Source organism: Hydra viridissima, unplaced genomic scaffold (assembly GCF_058129835.1).
Source record: "Hydra viridissima isolate aposymbiotic clone 2 unplaced genomic scaffold, HvirCarnegie_v1 scaffold_14, whole genome shotgun sequence".
Lineage (NCBI taxonomy): Eukaryota > Metazoa > Cnidaria > Hydrozoa > Anthoathecata > Hydridae > Hydra > Hydra viridissima.
In genome coordinates, this window is record NW_028324313.1 from 7,072,029 (window position 1) to 7,094,833 (window position 22,805).

The following is a 22,805-nucleotide window of genomic DNA, read 5'->3' on the forward strand; positions in this document are numbered from 1 at the left end:
TCGCCACCTATCTTCAAAAACAAAAGCATTTTAGTCAGACCACAAAATCAAGAACAAAATTGTGGCTGTCTTTTTTTTTGCAAAATTGGAAGGCTGAAGTTGAATGAGAAGTATCCAATCAGTACTGATCCAAATCCATCATCATCAAAAACCTATCGAAGATGGTCAGAATATCATACTCTTTTGGGAAGAGCCCTTACCTATGAGTGAATTAGGTAACATTTTTTGAAAATTATGCAAGCCCTTGTGATAAAAGACCAAAAATTGACAGAGTATATTACATAATTAGTCATTTCTTCAAAATAAGCATCTTCACATGGAACAACCAGAACTGCACAACTTAGTGGACGAACCCTCCCAATGTTAACCCACACAAATAAAAATTTAAAAATATAACTTAATACAGGTTTAGTGAAGTTTAGATCTTATCAAGTATTGTAACACTATTCAGTTAATTGTTCTGTATTTTTAGGGTATTTGAGTGCCAAAATTCTTTTTGATAATGCACCAACCATAACAATAAAGGATCTCATCACTGTTCAGATAAACAAATGTCAAACTCTGGTGTAAAAAAACTTGCATCTACTGTCAATCAAGCTAGCAGAATAAAAGTTGTGAAAAGTAATTTTTAGAATTTCTTCACCACTTATTTGCTAATCACTGGCAAAAGTTCAAAAGAGCCTCAAGACATCCTGACGATGGTTGTCGTAAAAATGAAAAATAAAAGTGCTAGGTGTCATTTCATGTGCTAATAGTATAAAGTTTTGAACGCATTTTTCTCGAACGTAACTCATCGGTTTCAGTTTTTATATTTTTGGAGTTAGGAATGTACTTTTATTTCTCTAAAAGTTTTTTTTCGGGAAAGGTGTTTTTTTTTAAATTTTGTAACTGTGAATCATTTCATATAAATTATCAATTTTACTTTAGAAAAACGCAAACTGAACAAAAAATAACAGAGCTGAAACACTATATAAAGTATTTTAATGGTCAAAATTATTTTAAATTTTTCCCCTAATAGCATCTTAATTTTAACTCTATTTTAACTCTATTTTAACTCTATTTTAACTCTATTTTAACTATGTTAATACTAATCTTAATTACCAAGGACTTTCATGTTAGAATCGTTTATAGAGTTAAATTTTTTTGTGTGAAAAGAACATTTTTTCAAACAAAAAGTTTTTTTTATTTTAAAAACTAGAATTCCGTGAGCTAAAAGATCTGGGATTCCGGAAGTTATTAATTGATTTGACGTCATTTCTGAGTCATAAGAGCGGTAATTTTGAGAAAAAAATGAACCTAATACTTCAAAAAAGAAACTTAAATATTGAGTTCAAAAACGTTGGATTTATCTTTAATGGTAAAAAGGTACTTAGACGCAGCATTTCTGTTCCACTAGTATCAGCTAAAAATTCGCAACTCGCGCATCAAAATATTTTTTGCAGCAATTGCAGAAAGAAAGAATTTTTTCTCGGACAACGTTTGCCTACAGAAGGTCGAGTGACTGAATACAAAAGAGGTTCAGGGAATTATCTTAACACCAGTTTTATAAGCCACGTCAGAAAATATGTTTGTGCGTTTCTTAATAGTGAAGGTATTTTTTGTTTATTCATTTTTAATCCATTTTTAAAATAATCTGCGAATTGAAATTGTGGAATGCTACTATAGGCGGTCGTTTACTGGTGGGTGTTGATGATGATTGCACAGTTTACGGAATAAGCTGCACCCGCAAACAAGAAGATCAGACACGATGTCAAATCGATCATGTGATCCAAAACTTCTATCCTTATGTGCTGCCTCACCTTTATACGATTGAATTTATTCCAGTCAAGCTTGCTTTCGATGAATCAATAGAGTTATGTAAAAATGAACCTTTGTTAAAAGTTCTCGAGGTTTCTGTTCTTAGGCCAAACCTTCCGAAAAATCTCTATGTTAATGACAAAGATGAAATTTATATACGAAGAGACGGCAGTGTGGAGGGTCCATTAAAAGCACCTCAAATTGTGGAATGGTGTAAATCAAACTTTTATTACAAATATAATGGAGATGATCCAATCGACATTGAGTTCAATGGAGACAAACTGCCACATACAGAAACTTATAAAAAACTTCGTGATGATTTGATGAAATTCCATAAGTCAACAGAAAGACAGATAAAATATTTGCAGCAAGCTTGCGCAACCGAAAACGAAATTTATAAAAGGAAGAAACTGGTAGCTAAAAATGACGTAGTGAGTTTCAAAACAAACCAATTGCATCCTAACTCTCAAAGCTCTTGTACGATTTTATAAATTCTTAATCACTTCAAAAAACGTAAACTATTTGGAAAAAGATCTGAAAGAACTTTTTTCCAATTAAAATTTTTATCACACTAAAGTCGAAAAAATATATTCACGCCTTCAAATATAATATCTGGCGTAAGTAGCAAGATCGAGTTTATAAACTTTGGAGTTTGTATAAACCATTTTTTTTTTTTTTATTATTATTGATGTTTACTAATTTAAAAAACCTTTTGAACGGAGAAATTTTTTAGATGATTTTTTTCCTCTGAAAACTCATTTCTTCAAATTAAAGATTTGGAATTTCTTTAGATTCTAAAAAATTATGAAAAAAAATCCATAAATGCAAGCTATCTTATGATTTATAAACAAACAAAAAACCTTTTGAACTGATTATTATTAGAAACTTGTATTAGTTTTACCTTATTTATTTCCTCTTAATTTCCTCGAAGTTCAGCAAAAAATATTGTTCTTGAGATAAACATGCAAACAGTTGTAAAACAAGGAACTTTAAACAATGGAATATTTAAATGTTTAAATGAAAAATGGTAACTATGGTAATATAACAACGATAGTAATGATCGTAACTTTGGTAATATCATAATAATAGTAATGATGGCAACTAAAATGATTTGGAAAGTTAAATTTTTTTTTTTGTTCTATAACTTTGATGGATTGGTAAAACCGCTCATCTTGCTCATTGGTCAATGCTCAAATCCTCAGTAACGAAACGGTCTGAGCGAGAAGATAGTGAAATTTGATGCTCATGTATGCACTAAGTTTTTTAAACTAAATTTTTGGTAAAAAGTTTTGATTGTGCATTAAGACTGTTTTATCTAATTAATAGGTAATAAAGCATTTGCCCATTATTTAGTTCCTAATATAAGACCTTTCTTAAAAGTTTTTGAACCAGCAAAAGTTTGACATATATAGTTAAAGCAAGCGTCCTCTTTATCAAAGAGATTTATAAGCTATTTCATTAGCGTGAATTTGATGTGAAAGGGGTGGGAAAATATCTTGTCTCTGTTGACTAATGGCTTTATAATAAAAATATTTTTGGTTCGAATTATGACCAATTAAAAGGCTTTACATTAATCTAAAGTGTTAAAAGCATTAGTCCTAACCATTCGTCCGAATGTAAAAGAACCTTATAAAAGAACCAGAATTATTATTCAAAACGTAACTACACCATTATACTTGTACTATGGAACAAGTTACTTACCAATACCAATGTATTGTTTAAGTTCAATTCAGTTATCATATACACCCTTTATTGAAAATATACACCCTTTATTGAAAATAGAGTAACAGTAGGAAATAAGACTTTGAAATCAACAGCGATGTATCACATTAAAAAAAAAAAAAAAATCAGCGTCGAAAAGTTGTCTCAAGAACACGCTCATTCAATGCAGATTATGTAAATTTCAGTAAAAGAACGGATGAAATTAGAAAAAAGAAGTTTACAACAACTTTTTAAAAAAATTTGCAGCTCGAGATTTGATACTCTTAAAAACAGACACATCGAATGGCTGCAGGAGTTGAATACAGTGGGGAGGGAATACAATTACCTGGACATTTTTTAGTTGCCATTTCAATATCATTTAAATTGTTTGTATACTTGTCCATTAGCTAACAGGATGATAAGTTCCGGACGTGACTTGGCCTGGACGGTGACTATGAAATGTTCAAACCATTAAAATCAATGTTCAAACCATAAAATTTCATAAATTCATCAAGAGTTTGAGGCCATGAAATGGATTTTCAGAGACTCCAAATCAAATCAATAAATTTAACATATGATTAAGAGGTACTGTGCTAATATACAAATATTTTGAGACTTTTAAATGATAATTTGTGGTATTGGTGCCCAAATTTGTGTTCTGCATTAAAAAATACTAAATACCGGGAGAGACCGAGTAAAAATGTAAACTCCTAATATTTATCAACTCTCTTATGTTCTGGGCTGAAAATTTTAATAGTCGTTTTATTAAAAGGAATAAACAAATGGGAAAACTTTATCTTCTATTAAGTGAATTACATTTCAAAATTTCTAAAAGATTTGGCGATTTGATATGGATAACCCAATAATTTTTGAAGCTAACATTTCTATTTCCATCGTAATTCCCACTTCCTTCAGACGTCATTAAATTGTTATTTAAAGACGTAATTTCACGCAAGAAATATTAAGAAACCCAGCGATTATCATAATCATAAAATATGGTAACTTTTAACTTTTCTTTAATAAATTAAACATTTTGTTTAAACTCAGATGTTGAAAAGTTACTTTTTGTACTTTTACGGCGATCCAAGTTAAATGTTATATATAAATGAGAAATTCTATAAAAGTATTTCAAAGATTACAAATCAAAACGAAATAAATAGAAAACTATGAATATATATGTTAGACTTATTATTACTGTTATATTATTCATTGTAAGATTATAAGGCCATATACCGTTTAAAGTCAATCAAATTAGCTAGAAGTTAAACAAATTCAACAGTGTGAACCAGATTTATTTACAAGGTAACCATGTTGATTAATGATAAAAGCCAAACAAACCTACTTCGTTTGAAATTACTAAATCGGATATACTAACATTTATTTGGTTAAGTCTCTATTTAAAGGCATTTATGCTTAGTAAATAACATAAAAACGTAAAAAAACAGTGGAATTTTCTTTAACGGCTCAGGTATTAAATCTAAGCAATGTTATTTAATGCTTTTTGTGGAACAAACTCAAATTACGTCATTTTTAATAGCATGAGCTCAGGTCTCAAAAGCAGTTGGATGAATCTTTTTGTTAATATCGTTAACATACTTCATATTTTAACCGTGTTACTTCATTTAAATCACAGATATGATAATGAGTTTTCAGGGCGCTGTTTTTTGTTTTTTTTCAGGGCTGAGTTTTCAGCGCGCTGATTAAAAGTTTTTAGTGTTCAAAAGGATGATTTCTGAACTAAGTTCAATATTTATTTCCATTTTTAAACTTATTTTCTAAGTATCTTAAACACATCTTTTTTTAAACTTATCTTCTAAGTATTTTAAACATATCTTTTTTTCAATATAAAGTAGAAGCACTGTTTCATGCTAATTTACTTTTAAAATAAGGCTGAAAATTAAGTCTAAAATGTAGATAACGTATAAGTTCAAAAGATTGCAACTTTAAAGAAATTAATTCAAAGTTGGTGTTGAAAACAGGAATTATCAAAATGTTTTTTTTTTTTTTTTCTTTTCCACGTAGTCTAATTAATAGAATATTTTTACTGCAGAGCACATATCTCAAATTTGTTTACCATTCTAAAAGGCGTTCTAGATCAATTAGTTATATTGCTTTCAAGTTATACTTAATAGTTAAGTGTTTTTGTTTCATTTTAAATAACATGCAGCTTTAATTCCTGACCTTTTAAATATAATAAAGCTTTTTCTGTTTTTATACAAATTTTCTGCTTTGTGCATGAATTGGAAAAAGCTTTAAAGAAAAAAGCTTTAAAGAAGCTAAGCGCTCGATATATTTTTATAAAATAAATTTCTTGGTTGTTCTTTATATACAATGTCTTTTTTGGGGGGTTTAAAAATTAATCTCAGATGCATAAGATTGCTATGTTAATGGTCTCTTGTATTTGTACTTACTATTTGTAGACAGTATTGTAAAAACTGTCTAGAAACAGCGAGTACAAATATTGTTTGAATATTCTACACACCAATGCGCAAATTGTACGACCTGATCGCGTTCAAAATTTCCTTTCTTTAAACAATAAAAAAAAGATAATTTTTTTCTATAAAATATTGTAAGCACGAAGGAGAGTAGAAGAGAATAAAGGGTTGTGAAATTAACAAATTCTAAACCGACCATTCACGCAAATCCATCAAATAAACATCGCTTCATACTGAGTTAGCAATAAATGCCGTAAGTTTTTTTTTACTAAAACCTTCAGCAATATCTTTATTTAAAAAATGTTTCAAGAAAAAATAAGTTACAAAACGTAGTAATTACAGGTAGTGAAGTAAGATTAATTTTATTGCTGATACTTTAAGTTAACAGGAGAATCATTATTGTTAAAGCCATAGACGTGATCTCAAACTTGCGTCATACTCAAGACATAGATAGGGTAATTTTTTTTTAATAGCCCATTGTGAATTGATAAACAAATGGGATGGTTGCATAGGCGAGGAAAATCAATAAAAAGGCAGAGTTGCATGCTATATATTATCATAAGCCTAAATAAAACGCGACCGGAGCTTAGAAGACAACATTCAGAATGCCTGAAGTAAGTTCAAAGTTTCTCATTACATTATATATTTACAACCATACACACACACACGCACACACACACACACACACACGCACACACACATACACACACACACGCACACACACACACACACACCTTTGTGTAGTGTGTGTGTATATATGCATATAGGTATGCTTGATATATATAATTACGCTTGATATATATTTATAATTTTTAATTCAATAGAACTGTGAAGTATGCCATAATGCAATCCGAGACACAACAGTAACGTTCGAAAAGAAACCCTACCACCCAGAGTGCTTTGTTTGCCATCAATGCAGAAAGCAATTGTCAGGTATTTTAAAGTTTTTTATGTATTCTCTGCAAACTAAATACAGGCTTTTATGAAATTTTAAAAATTTTTTATCTGACTCTCTTGAAACGAATCACATGTTTTAAATATAGCTAAAAAATTTGCCTAGCTGCTTCTTATGGATAAAAAGAAAACACTTTAGACAAATCTTCGAAACACTTTAGATAAACGTTCTGTTTTTCTTTACGTTTAAACTTGATTAAACTTAAACAATTTACAAACTAACAAAAAAAGAGTTTTAATTCCTTCTTTCTCTATTCTTTTATAATCCTTAATCCAATATTTATCCAACAATAGCTTCGATTTTATTGTAATTTTGAAAAAAAAACAAAGCAATATTGTTTGAAAACTCTTTGAAATGGCTGTTAAAACCTAAATAAATATGCTGTTTAATAAGATTTGTAACTTTTATTTGTAGTTTACAAAAGTTGAATAAATCCCCGTTCCATAACTAATACCATATTTATTCCTTTTTCAGGCAAGTTAATTTATAAGCATGAGGGTCATAATTACGATCAAGAATGCTACGCCCTTTTTCATGCCAAGAAATGTGCCGTATGCTATCATGCTCTGACCGACACTAATGTCAAATATGTAACGTACGACGGAAAATCTTTTCACCCAGATTGCTTTTTATGTAGTAAATGCAAGAAGACATTGCAAGGTAAAGAGTTCTACATTCAAGGAAACGACAAGATTTGCAAGAGTTGTAATTGAGCGTGCTTTTAACTTTAACATTCCATTTTAAGGGAATCTATACAATTTCATTATATTGTATTCACTAGTTCAGATTTAATATAAACTAATTGCGTTTCCCTAACTCCTATTGCTTTTCTAAGACGTAACAAAAATAATCAAGTCTCCTTTAACACGTAACAAGTCTGCTTAATTACCTTGACACGCGACAATAATCCGACGACTTTAAAAAACAACAATCAATTACGTAAATTGAAATCAATCTTGCATGAAACAAATAAATAGACCTTTTGCTTGTTGATTTGATTTTTTCCGGATATCTAATGTGACAAACGAAAAACCTGAAAAAATGCAAGTTATTCGTTTACCAAATATTAAAGCAGTTTTTTTTCTCACACTAATCACATATCATCTAAAAACAATACTACGTAAATATTGACGAATTTTTCTGCTGTTTTTTACTTAAATACGTTATACAAACAGATGGGGGTAAAAAGAATTTTCTGAAAAGCTCTTTTCGTTTGTTATAGGTAAGGCCATTTACAAGCATGAGAATGAAAACTACTGCAAAGATTGTTACGGTACAACTCATGCAAGAAAATGCGGAAAATGCTATCAACCTTTGGTTGAAGCCAACGTTAAATATGTCACTTATGGCGATGAAGCCTTCCACCCACATTGCCTTTTATGTGCAAAATGCAATAAGACCTTGCAAGGTCAAGAATTTTATTTGGTAGAAGACGAGAAAGTTTGCACCACATGTTATTAAACGGATATTTTTTTTCTATAATATATATTATATATTATAAAGTGAACAAGACATAGAATATATATACATATTTAAGAAAAATATTTTTGAAAACAAAGAAAAATAGAAGATTTTTGCTTAAGAATATATTAAGCCAATTAACCGGTGTTTAATGCTTTTCATGACGTCGTTATGTAAACAGGCTGCCTAGCGAAGAAAAAAATATCAGTGACTAATACGCCTTAATGAGTCTTTATAAAAACCATGACTACATAACAACAATAATCTTTTTTAGCACTTATGGTCTGAAACAATTTTGCATGTCGTTTCAGGATGCTAAACTCTTAAACCGCGCTGCTGCTTCAGTTTCTCGTGCAATTTGCGTGTTTCAAAAATGTATGCCTGATTTTGTATAACTTCATCTTGACCTGGGTACCACAGTTCATTAAAAATGCGTTCCATACAACCAGCGCGAACAGTGTGCGATGGAATTATATACTTGAATGTCTTTAAAAAAAGTTATAAATTAAATTAGATAAATTGATCATAGTAACTATGAAATAGACAGTATAAACAAAGCTTAAAAGCAATTTATTTAATCGGTGATAAACGAGAGCAAATTATTTAATCGATGATAAACGAGAGCAATTCAAACTAGAAAATCAATGCATACCTGAATGGTATCCCTCAGATCAAACAGCGAGATTGGAGCAACTACTGGAATTGCAATATCGCTTGCCGCCATTTTTGCATAAGCTTCTGCTTCTGCAACGTCGCACGTGCGAAGCTTTTTTGCCTTACTAAGTAAAGTAAAAAGTTGTTAAAATATTTCCTTGTTCAAAAAATGATTCTGGATTTTATTAGGAAATACCTCTCGTACTGTGATTCCTCATTTCGAAACTCAGAGTAAATATTATTTACTCCAAAACGATATCGAAAGTGACAACCCGGCCTTACGGCCGAACTCTTCCTGCGGATTACGCATAAGGTTAATATATTTTTTAACTGAGTCTAAAAAAAAAAAAAAAAAAAAATCTTAAAACTTGCAAATGTACAGATAAAATCATATTTGAAAACTACAAAAAAAATTATGTTTTCTCAACATAAGATAGTATTACTATTATTGTTAAATATTTATCAGATAAATAACAAACTCCTGGTGCTGTAATAATAAAAAGTAACAAAGTTCTTATTGTAATGTTAGTTCCACAAATTACTTCTAATGCAGCTGCTAACAATGGAGCAACATCATCAGCAATTGACTCTAATCCTACATCCCATGCACCAAGAAATAGTCGTCCGTGTAATGTTGCAACATCTGGTAGAACTAATTCCTGAGAGCATAATACAAAGTCCTGATGAACTCCTAAAGAATTTTGTAACAAATCAAAAAGCCGATTTAAAAGTTTGAACAGAGACTTTTAAGTTAAAATGTAAAGAAAAATTAGTTTTGATTTCAAAGGGAAAAGGAAACCGTTTAACGAAAAAAAAAAAAAAAAAAAAATTTTTTTTCGAATAAAACGGAATTCTCTAATTTAAAAATATAATAAGTGTAAAATTACCCTAAATGGCAACCGGCAAAGTGATCAATATGAATACATAAAAAAATGAAAATAATAAAATAGTTTAATATTACAATTAAACGTATGACAATACTTAAAACTTTTTTTTTTTAAAAAAAAAGGATAAAAAACGTCGAACTTACTTTCGAGGAAATTGGTGAAATAAATTCCGAAGGATCATTAGGACGAAAACCCTGGAAAAAAGTTTCTTGATATAAATCATGTCTTACTAATTTGTACACACAAAAATATTTAAACCGCTGGCCTCCATTCTTATGATGCTAGTCGTTAAAGGGCAGTAATAAATTAAAAAAACAAAGAATAATTTTACTGATAATTAATAAATTAAATAATGATAAACGCGAAAGACATTAAAAAGCAATCAAACAATATACAGTGGTTGGCAAACCAGTGCCAGATCTTTTAACTCGAGGTTTATGATGAAGAGGCTTGGATGAATTTTTTTGAGAAGACTTGCTTTGTAAAACTATAAAAAATTTTATGCAAGTCAAACATCAATTGTTAACATAAAGTTAGAACTAGATGCTTTACTAAAAAGCAGCATTATTCATTTTATTTTCCCATAAAGATTTTGAAAAAATTAACGCTAATAAATTAGAGAATTTGTTATATTAGTATATATTACTATGTCGAAATCCATTATTTTATATTAAAAATTATCATTAAAACAAACTTAGTTACCAGGAACTGTAGCAGCCTGTCTTTGACATTTGGAAAGTATCGAAAGAATAAACTGGTTATGATAATTAATCTTTCCTGGACCAAGCAGTTCAAAGGCTTGCGTATCAAACTCATCTTTTGTTATCTAAAAGAATGCGTGTAAAGAAGTTATTAAATATAATTATGCAATTTAATTACAACTTTTAATGCAAAACTTACTAAATCAAAAATTAATTTGTTTTCTTTTGAAAATAAGCTTTTATTCATAATTATCAAATTATCTAATTAAAAGTAAGAATTTCTACCGCTATTAAATAAACATAATGTATGGAAATAGGAGTTAATGACGAAAAAAATAACAGACTCTTTAAATGTTATCGGAAAACTGTCGAATAATCAAAGAGATTTTTTTTTTCTGGTGCATTTAAACTTATAGCTTGCGTGAAAATGTGATGAAAATGTTTGTCGGAAATTTTTTTTTTTTTGAAATTTTTAGTTGTATTTAGATTTTTTGGAAACGAAACAATCTAAAGCCAAATACATCTGGAAGCACGGAGCATGAAAAAATCCTATTGTTTAAGTTGAAGATAAGAAAACCCCGTTCAAACTTTAATTACTTGGCACAATTTACTTTTTTTTTTTTTTTTGGAACAGCGCTTTGTTAAGAGCAGACACGTGAAGCAGACACATGAAGCAGTGAACATGAATTGCAGTGAACATTAAGCTCAGATGAATGACAGTTAATCTATATACTAAAGTAGACATGTCTATCTGTAACACCCTGTAATAATCAATAGAATTTTTTCACAAAAACATGGACACGCCTGTTTTTGCGCATGGACAATTACATGTGGCGTTGTCGAAGGCAAAATCAATGAATTCTTTAAAAATGTAATTGCCTGAAAATGCGAAAAAAACTAAGAATATTGTTTATCGAGAAGTATTTGAATAAAATTTACAGTTTATTCATTCGTATAAAGTATTCATACGCACGCAGCTCGTGTGGAAATAAGAGAATTTAACAACAGAAATAGCAACCTTTTGTTTATACCATAACTTCATGTTACACCAATATCTAAAAAACAAATTTTTCATTTTATTTGATCAACATTAACTATTGAAAAACGCCATATATATTCAGGTAACCGAATCGCTTTTTTTCCCCTTACTTTTCAGCGCATGCACCCAAAGCCTCCAATAGCTTTCTACGAGCTGTTTCAACATCAACCATTTATAAACCATAAGCATTCATATATGTATATAATTCTAAAAAAAAACCATCAGAAAAATAATTAACAAAATAATATCTTGAATATTGTATTCAAAGTATTTATTTTTCATTTTAGATTACATAACGTGTTAAATTGTTATCTAAAATAAAAATGCAAATATCAATTGTTAATGACATGACATATATTTTACAAATATATATGCAAGAGAACAACGTTTATTAACCACAATGAAAAGAAAAAAAAAAAAGCCATAATGAAGTCCATGCACATAATAATGCAGTTCCTGTAAAAAATATTAGCTCAATTATTAGCTAATTAAGGAATATTTGAAAATGATCTGTTTTCTCCGTTTATTAAGATCATTTACAAAGTGAGTTTAAATATTTTCGGGTGATTCGTTTCTTAATTATTTCTCGTATTTATATTATTTTAAACAGTTTATATAGCTTTTTCATTGTGATGCTTAATTATCACCAGCATTTCATTGTTACTTTCATTGCTTGATGGTCAACAGCTTTTCATTGCTTGATGGTCAATAGCTGTTAATGGCATTTAACAATCACTTTTACAATTCAATAACAAAAGAAGTTCATTAAAAAAAAAGAAAATATTTGTGCTTTTACAAACAAACAAACAAAAAAAAACCTTATAATTATTTTACTTTTTACTACTAACTTGAAAAAATATACATTTATATAAATGTATGTATGTATGTATGTATGTATGTATGTATGTATGTATGTATGTATGTTTTTTTAAATTAGTAGTAAAAAATTATATATATTTGTATATATATATATATATATATATGCAATTACTGAAATTTTTGATATAAATGTTTAAGAAAGTTTATGTTTAAGACTGCTTACTATAGACATTAAAATGATGTGGTAGTCTTTAAAATGCTTACCATTTTGACCAAAAGCTGTTGCATTTTTTGGTAAAAAATAATTTATTGTTGTGCTGTTTCTGTAAAAATAAGACTAGAGTTTTCAATAACCGATTTTCAATCTAATAAAACTCTTCTAAAAATTAAAAGTTTTCTGTTTTTGTAAAATAAATTATCCTACCATATTACTAATCAAAAGTAAACCTTTTTAGATCATGGAAAGAAGTCCTTACAATCAAAGAATTCTACTTGGATGGGTCAACATACTTATTTTATTTATAAGTGAAACAAAAGAGCGTGGAATAGTATATCCAACCATTGTTTGGGATCCACGAAATCCATTGTAAGTCATAGTGCTCTTAGATCTTCTTCAATAAAAAGTATTTTTTTTTATAAATGAATAATTGAAAAAAAAAGAAAAATATTGTAAAATAAAATAAAAATAAAATATTTTACTAAAGTTACTCTTAACAATCTCACATTATTCTTTAAATTAAGATTTGCATGTGAAGATCCTACGATTAAAGTTCAATACAATGACGAAGTAAACTTTATGTGTCCAGATAAACAATGGCATTCATATCTCTTGCCAGAGAACTCTAAACCACAATACTTTGAAAACATGTATTTTGTTGAAAATGAAAACATGTTTAGATCATGTAATGCAACAAGTAGGTCTAATTCTTTAGTTTCCTCATTTAATTTCTTAAAAGCAACTTAAATAGAAAAACTACAAAACTAAAACTACAAAATTCAAAAAAATATCCATAACTTTTAGTATCTAGAAAAATCCTCTCATGCACAGATCAAAAGATGAAAAATTTCTATCGCATGCCCTTTGCTGTAACAAGCTCTGACAGCTTGCCATTTAATCAAGGCGAAACACTTCATTTCATTGGTAAGAATAATTTTAATGTATATCATACTTATTTGCACACACATTAAAGTGATACTTTTATAAGTTCAAATTTATTCTAGCAACAAGCTTTCGCACATTAGAGAGCTCTACTAACCTTGTAGGAGGAAGTTGCAACTACACAAATGAGGTTGATGAGTTCAAGATGAGATTGAAGCTGTATATATGTACCGATGAAGATGTGGAAAAAGGAAATTGCGAATTGTGTAAAACAGATACATGCTATTATTCAAGTAGCTATTTTTAAATCTTTAATAAAATGTGTTGTTTTATATTTATATAAGTATAAAATTAGTATAAAATCATCTTTCTTGAATCTTAGACCTTATAATTTGTTATCAACTAGGTTGTGGCATTAAGTGTTCAGAGTGGGAGAGAAGTGGAGAAGTCATAGCAAAAGAAGGTATGTGTATGACGCAAGAAAATCGCACATGCACAAATGACCTTTTGAAGCAGCAAAACAAAGAAACTCGGCTGCTTGAAATACAATGTCCTGTAGCGCAATGCACAGATTGGGTATCTCTAGAATATAAAAAATACCAAGCACAAGAAAACACTTGCTTAATTGAGCAAAATCGCACTTGCTTAAAAGGCTCAGAAAAATATATAGAGAATAGGATTACTGACGTTCAATGCCCAAATGATATTTGCTCACCATGGAGTTCTGACTTTAAAGTAGTTTACTTTACAACAGCAGATTGTAAAATGCAGCAGACACGCACATGTTTAAAGCCATGGTCTAAAATTTCAACAACTGAGATACTGAAAATAAATATTTCATGCCCCTACATTATAAATAATGTATCTGCATATACATTTTTAAAGACAGGTATTTAGCTAATCTTTATATATGTATATTTATATATTTAGCTAATCTTTATATATATTATATATATAAAATATATACAAAAGTTGCATAATACATGTAAAATTTTAAATCAGGAAAGTGAAAATCAGTTATAAACAAGAAAAAAGAGAAGATATTTTTGTGAAAGTTTACTCTTTTAAACAAAATAAGTTTATTGTGTTAAAGATAATAGTAATACACCTAAAAAGCTATGAACATTTAATTATAAAATATATTTTCTGTTCAATCTTTTAATAAAAAGATACCAAATTCTAGTTTATTTATAGTTTATTTAAAGTTTATTTATAGGAAAGTCTACTTCAAGAGAAAATCAAACCCCACAAATTCTTTATATTATTGGTGGTATTGCTGCAATACTTTTCATAATTGGATTTTTGTTGGGTGCTGGAACATTTAGATGCATTCATAAAAAGAAGTGTTTAAACCATAAAAAAGATGCTACAAAAGGTTTGACTGTGCATAACTTTATTAAAACAACAACAAAAATAGTATAGTATCATACTTTAAAATTCATACATTAAAAAAAAGTTTTTTTTTTTAAAAAAAAAAATTGACCTATGACTGCAAACATTATAAATATCAAAATCATGTAAAAGAAATAAGATTGCTGTTTAAAGGAAATTTTGCATTCATTATGATATATTTATTTATCCTTTTTAAATATTTTTAGAAGTAGCAGGTTGCAACAATCAAACATTTGTACCTGACACATTAGAACAAACTACCAAACTGCCTGAAATGTACGCAGGAACACAATTTAGTACTGAAAAGCACTGGAACTCTTTTACAAACTTCAAAAAGTATGCAAATTATAATAAAAACCATGATCAAAGTAACTCAGCACTGGGTACACGTAGTACTGAAAATACTGTAACTAAAGACAGACCTGCCGGCAGAATAAATTTTGTTTACCAGACCAACTCATCAGATGTTGAAGATAGTAATGAGAAGAGAATCTTCAACCGAAATCTTATTAAACAAGCAAGTGATTTGAATAACTTGGTGGCAAAAAAAGATAATAATGAGAAAGTTGAAAATAGCAAACAACTTCCAGCACATCAAAAACCTCCTTATGTGTTTGTTGAGGAACTTTGATTTAAAAAAAAAGATAACTTGTCACAAGAGAAATCAGCCATTGAATACAGCCATTAAACTTATTTCTAAATAAAATTTAACACTATGTAATATCTGATTCTCAATCTTGATCAAATACCATTTATTATTTTAAAAAATTAACACTTGCTTTTACTTTTTAACTTTTATTTGACTTTACAACTCTTACTTTTTAATGTTGGTAGCATAAAAGTCTATCAATATACTGTTAATAAAATTATGGTGAAGGGGAGTAAAAATTTTTTTAAAATATTTTAACGTGTGTATTAACTTATTAATGTAAATAGAGAAAAAAAACCAGTAACAATTATCCATATCTAATTCACATAATTTTATCAAAAATCAAAAAAAATAATTAATTATTTTTCATTTGATTGTAAATAAACTTTTGTTTAAAAGTTGCCTGTATTTATATTCAACATTTAATGACAGAAGACAAATGATACATTCTATAGATGTATAAATGTACATTCTTGTATATCTTAGGAAACTCTTTTACTTGTATAAATTCTCAACACAAACTCAAATAAAAACTTTGTAAAATACCTTGAATAAAGATTTTTTTAAATTATCTGGTTTAACAAACAAATAAAAAAGTTTCTAATTGCAATCAGAAGATCTGTGTTAAACTGTATTCTTGGCACTCATTTAAATTTGTTTTCTAACTTGCATACACAAAAGATATCTTTCATGTTTCATCAGAATTTTTGAGGCAATTTTATCGAACCACATGAATATTGTTCCTATTGTTCTTATTATTTTTCTTTACTTGGTCTATAAACTTATGCATTCTATTTGGGAAATTAAATATAGTTTTAGCCTTTAAGTGTTTCTTGTTTAAAAAGAAGAAAAATATCAAGCTTTTAAAAAGTAATCTTTGTACAAAATTATTTTTTAAAAGCTTGATGTTCGGTCACATCCAAAGGTTATCTGCCAAAAAATACAAAAAATAAATTAAACTCCTGAATCATTTATGCCCTTGAAAAAAACCTCTAGAGTTTAGTTGGTCACTGCAGTTTATGTTATATTTGTCCAATTGTTTTATTTTTATCCATGCAGCTTGGTTGAATTTGCTTGTTTGGGTCCAGATGTTTTGCATTTGATTATGACGTTGTTGTTGCTACTCATTAATTTTCTACTGTTTTTTACTCTTTTCTACTGTACTTTACTTTTTTACATTGCTTTCACTATATTCAACAATGTTGAAGTTTTATTTATCAAATAATTTAGAACCCTATCAACAAGAAAATGAGCTGATAAAATGATACTGAACATTTTATGATTAAAGTAGCAAGGAAAAGTAACAAAGCAAACAATTTACTTAAAATAACAGGGAGTGGAATAACTGACTGGAAAGTAATTACTACACTATGTTTTTACTTTGTGACATTTGTGTCCTCTTTACTTCAATGAAAAGAAAAGGGCAATAAAATGCCAATTTTAAAATGTAAAACGAAATTTTGGATTTTAAAACTAACCAGTCTACAAATTTAGTTTTTCATTTCATAGTTTATTTTTTTAAGAAGCAATATTAATGACATAATCAGAATCTATTTCACTTGAAAAAGCTTGGGTTAAAAAGCCTGCCATTTTTCCCTCTCCTCTGACATTATCATGAAGACTTGCTGTTGCAAGTAATTTTAATCAGTACTTTTGATAATTTTTAAAGTTGAAAAACTGTTTACAGGGCACTTGTGTTATAGGCATGGTAAGTATTTGTATGTTTGACCAAGTATAGAAAAATCACTACTTACATGCTATATCATGTAAAATAGTGCTGGAAAATTGTTTGGATCCAAACATAAAGTCATAATAAAGTAATTTTTTTGAAAAATGAATTTCTATACATCAAACTGCAATAACTAGAATGTAATTCTAAATATTTATTTCATACTTCTTGAATGAATCTATTACCAGTTCATCTATTGTTTAATGTATAAATGAATTCATTTTGTTTCCTTTTATTACTAGAACCTCTTTTCCCAATCAATTCAACATATCAGCTACTTGTTTTAAAATATAATATAAAAGTATTTACTTGTTTTAAAAAAGCATTTAGCACTAATAAAGCTTTATGAAAAATACATTTGATTCTTTGCCCTCCAAAATTATTTAAATGACACCAAGTTTAATTGGAATACTTCAATTATTTATTATGGGAGGAAGTATTGCTCTGGAGTGGTTTCAACATTTTGTGAACCATTATAATTCATTGGCAATGACTGGTTCTTTTTTTACTTGATGGATGCATCAAATCTAGAAGTTATAACCTAGAATACTTACACAATGCAGAGCTGCTTTTTCTTTTACTGAGTTATAGTCATCATTTGCAACTATTTGATATCTCCTTCATGAAGTCACTGATGATTTACTATACACAAGTGGTGGGTAAATAGCTTTCCAACTACTCTGGACAATATTTCTAATTGGAGGACTATATTAAAAAAGGTTTCTGCATGCTGCTTCAGCTCATGCAGATATATTTTTAGCAATTATTGGTTTTAAGGATGCTGGTTATGTGCCTTTAAATCATCACATTTTTTCTGTGTATTTTTTTAAACAATACGAATTTTTCACATATAGAAGCCTAAATAATCAAACAACTCCTTTGTGTACAAGAATGAAATATTTTCTGCCATCTGAAGTAGTAATCTTTACATCATTAGATTGTACAATATTTCTACAAAAGTTACCAAGCTAAATTCAGAATAGGCTTTTAAGCAACCCTTGCTAATTGCTTTATAAATCAGTTTTTTTACTTAGATGATACCAAATCATCTGCAGAAAGCCAGTCAACTGGAAACTTAATATTTTTTTATAATACTGACTAAATCAATTAATTAGCTTACTAATTAGGTTGCTCCCTTTAGAGGGTTATTTTAGACCACATTTCACTTCTACTTTTTTATTTTTTGTTTTTTAGACAAATTTTTATAAAAATGAAATTGTTCTCTCAAGATGAGAGAGAGTATCAAAATAGTACTATAAATAAAAGCCATAACTTGTTTTAAATAAAAAATCTCATCCATTTCATTAGTAATTTAATTGTTACAAAAAACTTTTATAAAAAGTCACAAATGTAGTAATCTTATCATAATCATAGTTCAGATTTCAACTTAATTTATCAATATCTTACTATTGATATCTCGTAGATGAAAGGGAAAAGATTTAAAAAAACTGTAACCAAAATACAACTTCATAACAATTTATTCCTATAATTGTCTTCTCTTTCTTATGAGGACAGGAAGACTGAATTCCCCATTATGAAGAAGCTAAGGATAAAAACCTAGATGTCATGTAAACTGCAAAAGTCCATTAAATCAATTTACAATATTTTGTTATTACCAGTCATATAAATGATATAAAAAAGTGAATACAGAATGCTTTTTTAAAACTTTTTTAGAAAAAACATATACTGCTGCTTTAACACTAGGGCCTTACTCTGTACAATATTTAATTCATTCTAAGGATATGTAAACAACTTTATATTTTCTGAAATTGGCTCTAAGGATAGCACATGGATAGGGCATTGAAGTTTAAAATATTAACATACTTGATGCTTTTGGAGAATAAAACCACTAAAATAATATTAAATCAGCAGTTGTTCAAAAATTTAAATAGAAAGCATGATAATTAAAAAGTCAAATAGTTGTAATTAATTTTATGCTTGTTAAACTTGAATGAAAATTTCTGAAATTTTTATGAAATTTTAGTTAAAATAAAAATAAAAAAACAACTAAAAACTTTTTTTTTTTTTTGTAATTAGTTCAAAAAAAGTGATTAATTTTTGAAGACAAGAAACAGAATTTTATACACAATAGGACAGTATTGTAAAATAGCTATCATTTACTTGAATTAAGTGACACACTTACTTGAGTTAAGTGAATACCAGTGTATTGTTGCAAAAACAGTAATCATTTCCTTTACAGATGATGAAAATAATAATAATATTCTTTGTAATTAGAAGAAATGTTTCATAATTATGCTGAAAAATGTGTTTGTACGATTTATATGTTGGAAGGTTTGACTTCGTCTTTCTTGAATAATCATTTAAATTTCTCGCTTTTTAGAAATCCTAAGTTAATCTCTTTTTTTTAACAAGCTGCTCGATTACAAATTAAGAACGTATTAGTATATAAATATGGCTAAGATAGTTCGTTTATTCCAAATAGAGATATATTTTTTAACAGAAAAAATTATGATCGCGGACAAAAATGCCGCTTATTTCGAAGTACAATTTGTAAACAACGTTTGGTGTTAAAAGTTATTGTCAGAAACAATTCATTTTTGACTTACACAAAACTTTGTTTACGAATTTTTGTCAATATATCTCGTATATGGATGATGTAGCCGTATATGCAACGTTATTCAAATATGCGAAAAAATAGAAAAGTCCATCAGCAGAATGTAGTAATATTACATTAATCAAAGATAAGTGCGCCTATTCTATAAAATTATTGTAATCCTAGTAATGTTATTAAAAAAACAGAAATTTATTTAAAACAAGTTTTACATAAGTTTCTTCTCGTGTTAACGAAAGAATCTTTTTGTATCAACGACAGTTTTCAATAGAATACTCTATATCTTCATGATTATCTACATCTAGGCCAGTGCTGTGGAAAACGTTCCAAACATTAGATTGCAAATCATACAATTCATCAATCGAGGAGACAGAACTCGTAGACGCTTATCCTTAATACGGCTTTAATTCGTTATCCTGATAGAAGAGAACTGTCTCTCTGTAAGATTTGAGGACGTGTTGGAGATAAACATAGTAAATCTCGTAATCAGTAAAATCAGTAATTGCTTGTTTCCTTCTCATCAATTCATAATGAACCATATTCCGCATGTAAAAGAAGGGCCAACAACTTAGTGATTTAATTTTAAATACGTAAATATGTACTGTTTGCTTTTCTTATCAAAATGATCAAAACTTTTGTAGCGAAAGCTTTAAATGAAAACCTCATCCTTATTTCACATACTATTTTTGCCATTATTTTTGCTGTGCTATATACATATAAATAGGGCAAGGTTGCTTAAAGAAAGAATCCGTTTAAAAATTAGGATTTATCAAATAAATAAAGTTTATGTGTTATTCAAAACTTGTGTTAATATTATTGTTATTTATTTTTAGAAAATTTGAAAACCTATATTCTTTCATGTAAAATAAACTAAATCTTTAAAAACTTGCATCGTATAATAAATTTTTTTTTTCTTTTTCACTAATCTGAAACATAAGCGTCTAATTATTACAAACACCACATTCCAATTTTTTTGTTCATTTTTCCAGCTCCAGCGCCTAAATTGTGCGCCGGTTGTTTACAATTCAAGCATGGAACCGTCGGTTTGCATCCGAATTTTCTTCATTTAAAAAAAGATGTCTTAAGGTTGTTACAGTGGGTTGTATGAGCAGGAAAAGATAACATAATGCCATACTCGCATGCAAGCTTAATAGTTTTAACATTTTTTGTATGAGTAAGTGTGTCCATCCAAAAGAAGAAGTACTTGTTTATCGTTACTCTTCTCCAACTTTGTGTACTTGAATAAATGTTCCTACCATTGAACAACAAAAAAAAAGAGTACCAACTGGTGCTCTTTTATTTTAGCAGTTGTTCATTCGCCAGAAATATTACAGCACACGCCGGTAGTGGTCAAACCTCTTTCATCTCTTGTAAGTGTACCAACTTGATGTTTGCCTTTCTGAGCAACTATTTTGGATGGTTTGTGAACAGTGGACAAGCCTGTTTTGTCAATGTTACTCATCTGGTTAGCAGAGAACTTGTATTCTTCTAATAACTCATATTTATCAAAGAATCCAAAAATAGATTGTTTATTGAAAACCCTGATCCTGGTCTTTGACGTTGTTAAGTTGTCTATGAGCTTCGTTGAATACAAAAACTACTTTCGATAATTTGGTCAACGCCTCCTCCATATCTTCTTTCCTTTTATTACAAACTGAGCTTTGACAGCTGCGACTTAATTATAGCCTAAAATTAAGAATAACGTAGAAAGAAGAAAAATTAAAAAAACTGGGGAAAAATGTAATCGCGAAGATTCGTAAACGATAAAACCTAAAGAAGAAAAGTTAAAAACAACGACCGGGAGAAGACTTATCCACGATGATTGATCAATCTATCAAGTAAGTACATGATAAAACGAAAAGAAGAAAAGTTAAAAACAACTGGGAAAAGACGTAAACACGAAGACTTATCAACCGGTCGTATAAATTAATGAAAGGTATCGAATCGGAAAACAGCCAAAATCTATAAAAGCTCAAAAAAGAGTTTTACAAAAAGAGAAGAAAGACGAAGTTTTAAAGAAAAGTAAATGAAAGTTTATAAGAGAGTTTTTAAGATGAATTTTAAAGAATTTTTGTAATTGAAAAATACTTTGATAAACAAGGAGTTTTATAAGTATATAAAAGATAAAAAGAAGATCAAAAATTTTGATAATCAGAAGAAATAAAGAATTAAATAGAAATTAGCAGGAATATTGATTAAAGAATAATAAACAAAAGTTTCAAATAAAAAAGAGATATTCGTATAAAAAAGAGAATAATCAAAAAGAGAATTAATTGATATAAAAAATGTATCAATCGCTACAAGTAGAGCAAGAGAATATTACTTGTATTTTTCTGAACGTAATGAATAAAGGAGTGCTAACCATTTCACAATAAGAACGCTTATTGAGTTTTATTGACCGTTTAACGATTAAACCTTGCCCTTTCCTAATAAAACTATCCCTAAACCTTGCCCTTTCCTAACTAAGTATTCCCTATACCATCAACCTCGATCCCAACCTTCCAATTACCCTTCACATAAACCTAGAGCCCAAACTATCTCTAATCCCTTACCTCATCACACAAACAGATAAAACAAATAATTATATTTATTATTAAAAAAAAAAAGAAAAAAAAAGCGCAACCTTCACAAGTAGTTAAAGTCTACGTGAGAGATGAAAGAGCTTAAACCCAAGCTTAGAAGGACGACGGTAGAAAAATTATCACTAAAAATGACCAGCTTTCTCATAATAAGGTACGAACTCCACTAGCAATGGTTCTTGTTGCCAAATCAGGGTTGTCCTTCTATTTTTCCTTTATATTCTTTTATCTGCTGCTCAAATTCAATAAGAATACGAAGAGGAAATCTGTATATTATTGTCATTTACTTATGTGCATATTAACATTATTCTTGGGAATCAGTACCTCAAAAGCGAT

At 28.7% G+C, this 22,805-nt stretch overlaps 4 protein-coding genes across 6 annotated transcripts; 3 read left to right on the forward strand and 1 right to left on the reverse strand.

Annotated features, from left to right (window-relative positions):
* Positions 1-1,202: 1,202 nt before the first annotated feature.
* On the forward strand, positions 1,203-2,420 carry LOC145181332 (schlafen-like protein 1). Its single transcript, XM_080056419.2, has 2 exons — positions 1,203-1,591; positions 1,666-2,420. Exons 1-2 carry the CDS (start codon positions 1,291-1,293, stop codon positions 2,286-2,288), a joined length of 924 nt encoding a protein of 307 aa, XP_079912545.2. The 5' UTR covers positions 1,203-1,290; the 3' UTR covers positions 2,289-2,420.
* A 3,967-nt stretch (positions 2,421-6,387) lies between these two features.
* Positions 6,388-8,490, forward strand: LOC145180901 (four and a half LIM domains protein 2-like). The gene is made up of 4 exons (XM_090071473.1): positions 6,388-6,547; positions 6,758-6,866; positions 7,363-7,548; positions 8,111-8,490. The coding sequence occupies exons 1-4, from the start codon at positions 6,539-6,541 to the stop codon at positions 8,347-8,349; spliced, it is 543 nt and encodes a 180-aa protein (XP_089927599.1). The 5' UTR covers positions 6,388-6,538; the 3' UTR covers positions 8,350-8,490.
* Positions 8,491-8,557: 67 nt separating this feature from the next.
* On the reverse strand, positions 8,558-19,639 carry LOC149879092 (transcriptional adapter 1-like). Its single transcript, XM_090071461.1, has 10 exons — positions 19,462-19,639; positions 11,741-11,837; positions 11,610-11,646; positions 10,593-10,716; positions 10,286-10,377; positions 10,033-10,084; positions 9,546-9,694; positions 9,200-9,339; positions 9,002-9,128; positions 8,558-8,835 (listed from the first exon to the last, which is right to left on the reverse strand). Exons 2-10 carry the CDS (start codon positions 11,800-11,802, stop codon positions 8,665-8,667), a joined length of 954 nt encoding a protein of 317 aa, XP_089927587.1. The 5' UTR covers positions 11,803-11,837; positions 19,462-19,639; the 3' UTR covers positions 8,558-8,664.
* On the forward strand, positions 11,008-15,724 carry LOC149879093 (uncharacterized). Of its 3 annotated transcripts, none has more exons than XM_090071445.1 (8): positions 11,008-11,031; positions 12,905-13,035; positions 13,191-13,363; positions 13,471-13,590; positions 13,671-13,841; positions 13,955-14,437; positions 14,765-14,923; positions 15,147-15,724. In XM_090071445.1, exons 2-8 carry the CDS (start codon positions 12,908-12,910, stop codon positions 15,569-15,571), a joined length of 1,659 nt encoding a protein of 552 aa, XP_089927571.1. In that variant the 5' UTR covers positions 11,008-11,031; positions 12,905-12,907; the 3' UTR covers positions 15,572-15,724. The 3 variants fall into 3 exon arrangements, with proteins under 3 accessions (XP_089927571.1, XP_089927570.1, XP_089927569.1); XM_090071444.1 differs by lacking the exon at positions 11,008-11,031 and adding an exon at positions 12,093-12,173; XM_090071443.1 differs by lacking the exon at positions 11,008-11,031 and adding an exon at positions 12,643-12,743.
* Positions 19,640-22,805: the final 3,166 nt, after the last annotated feature.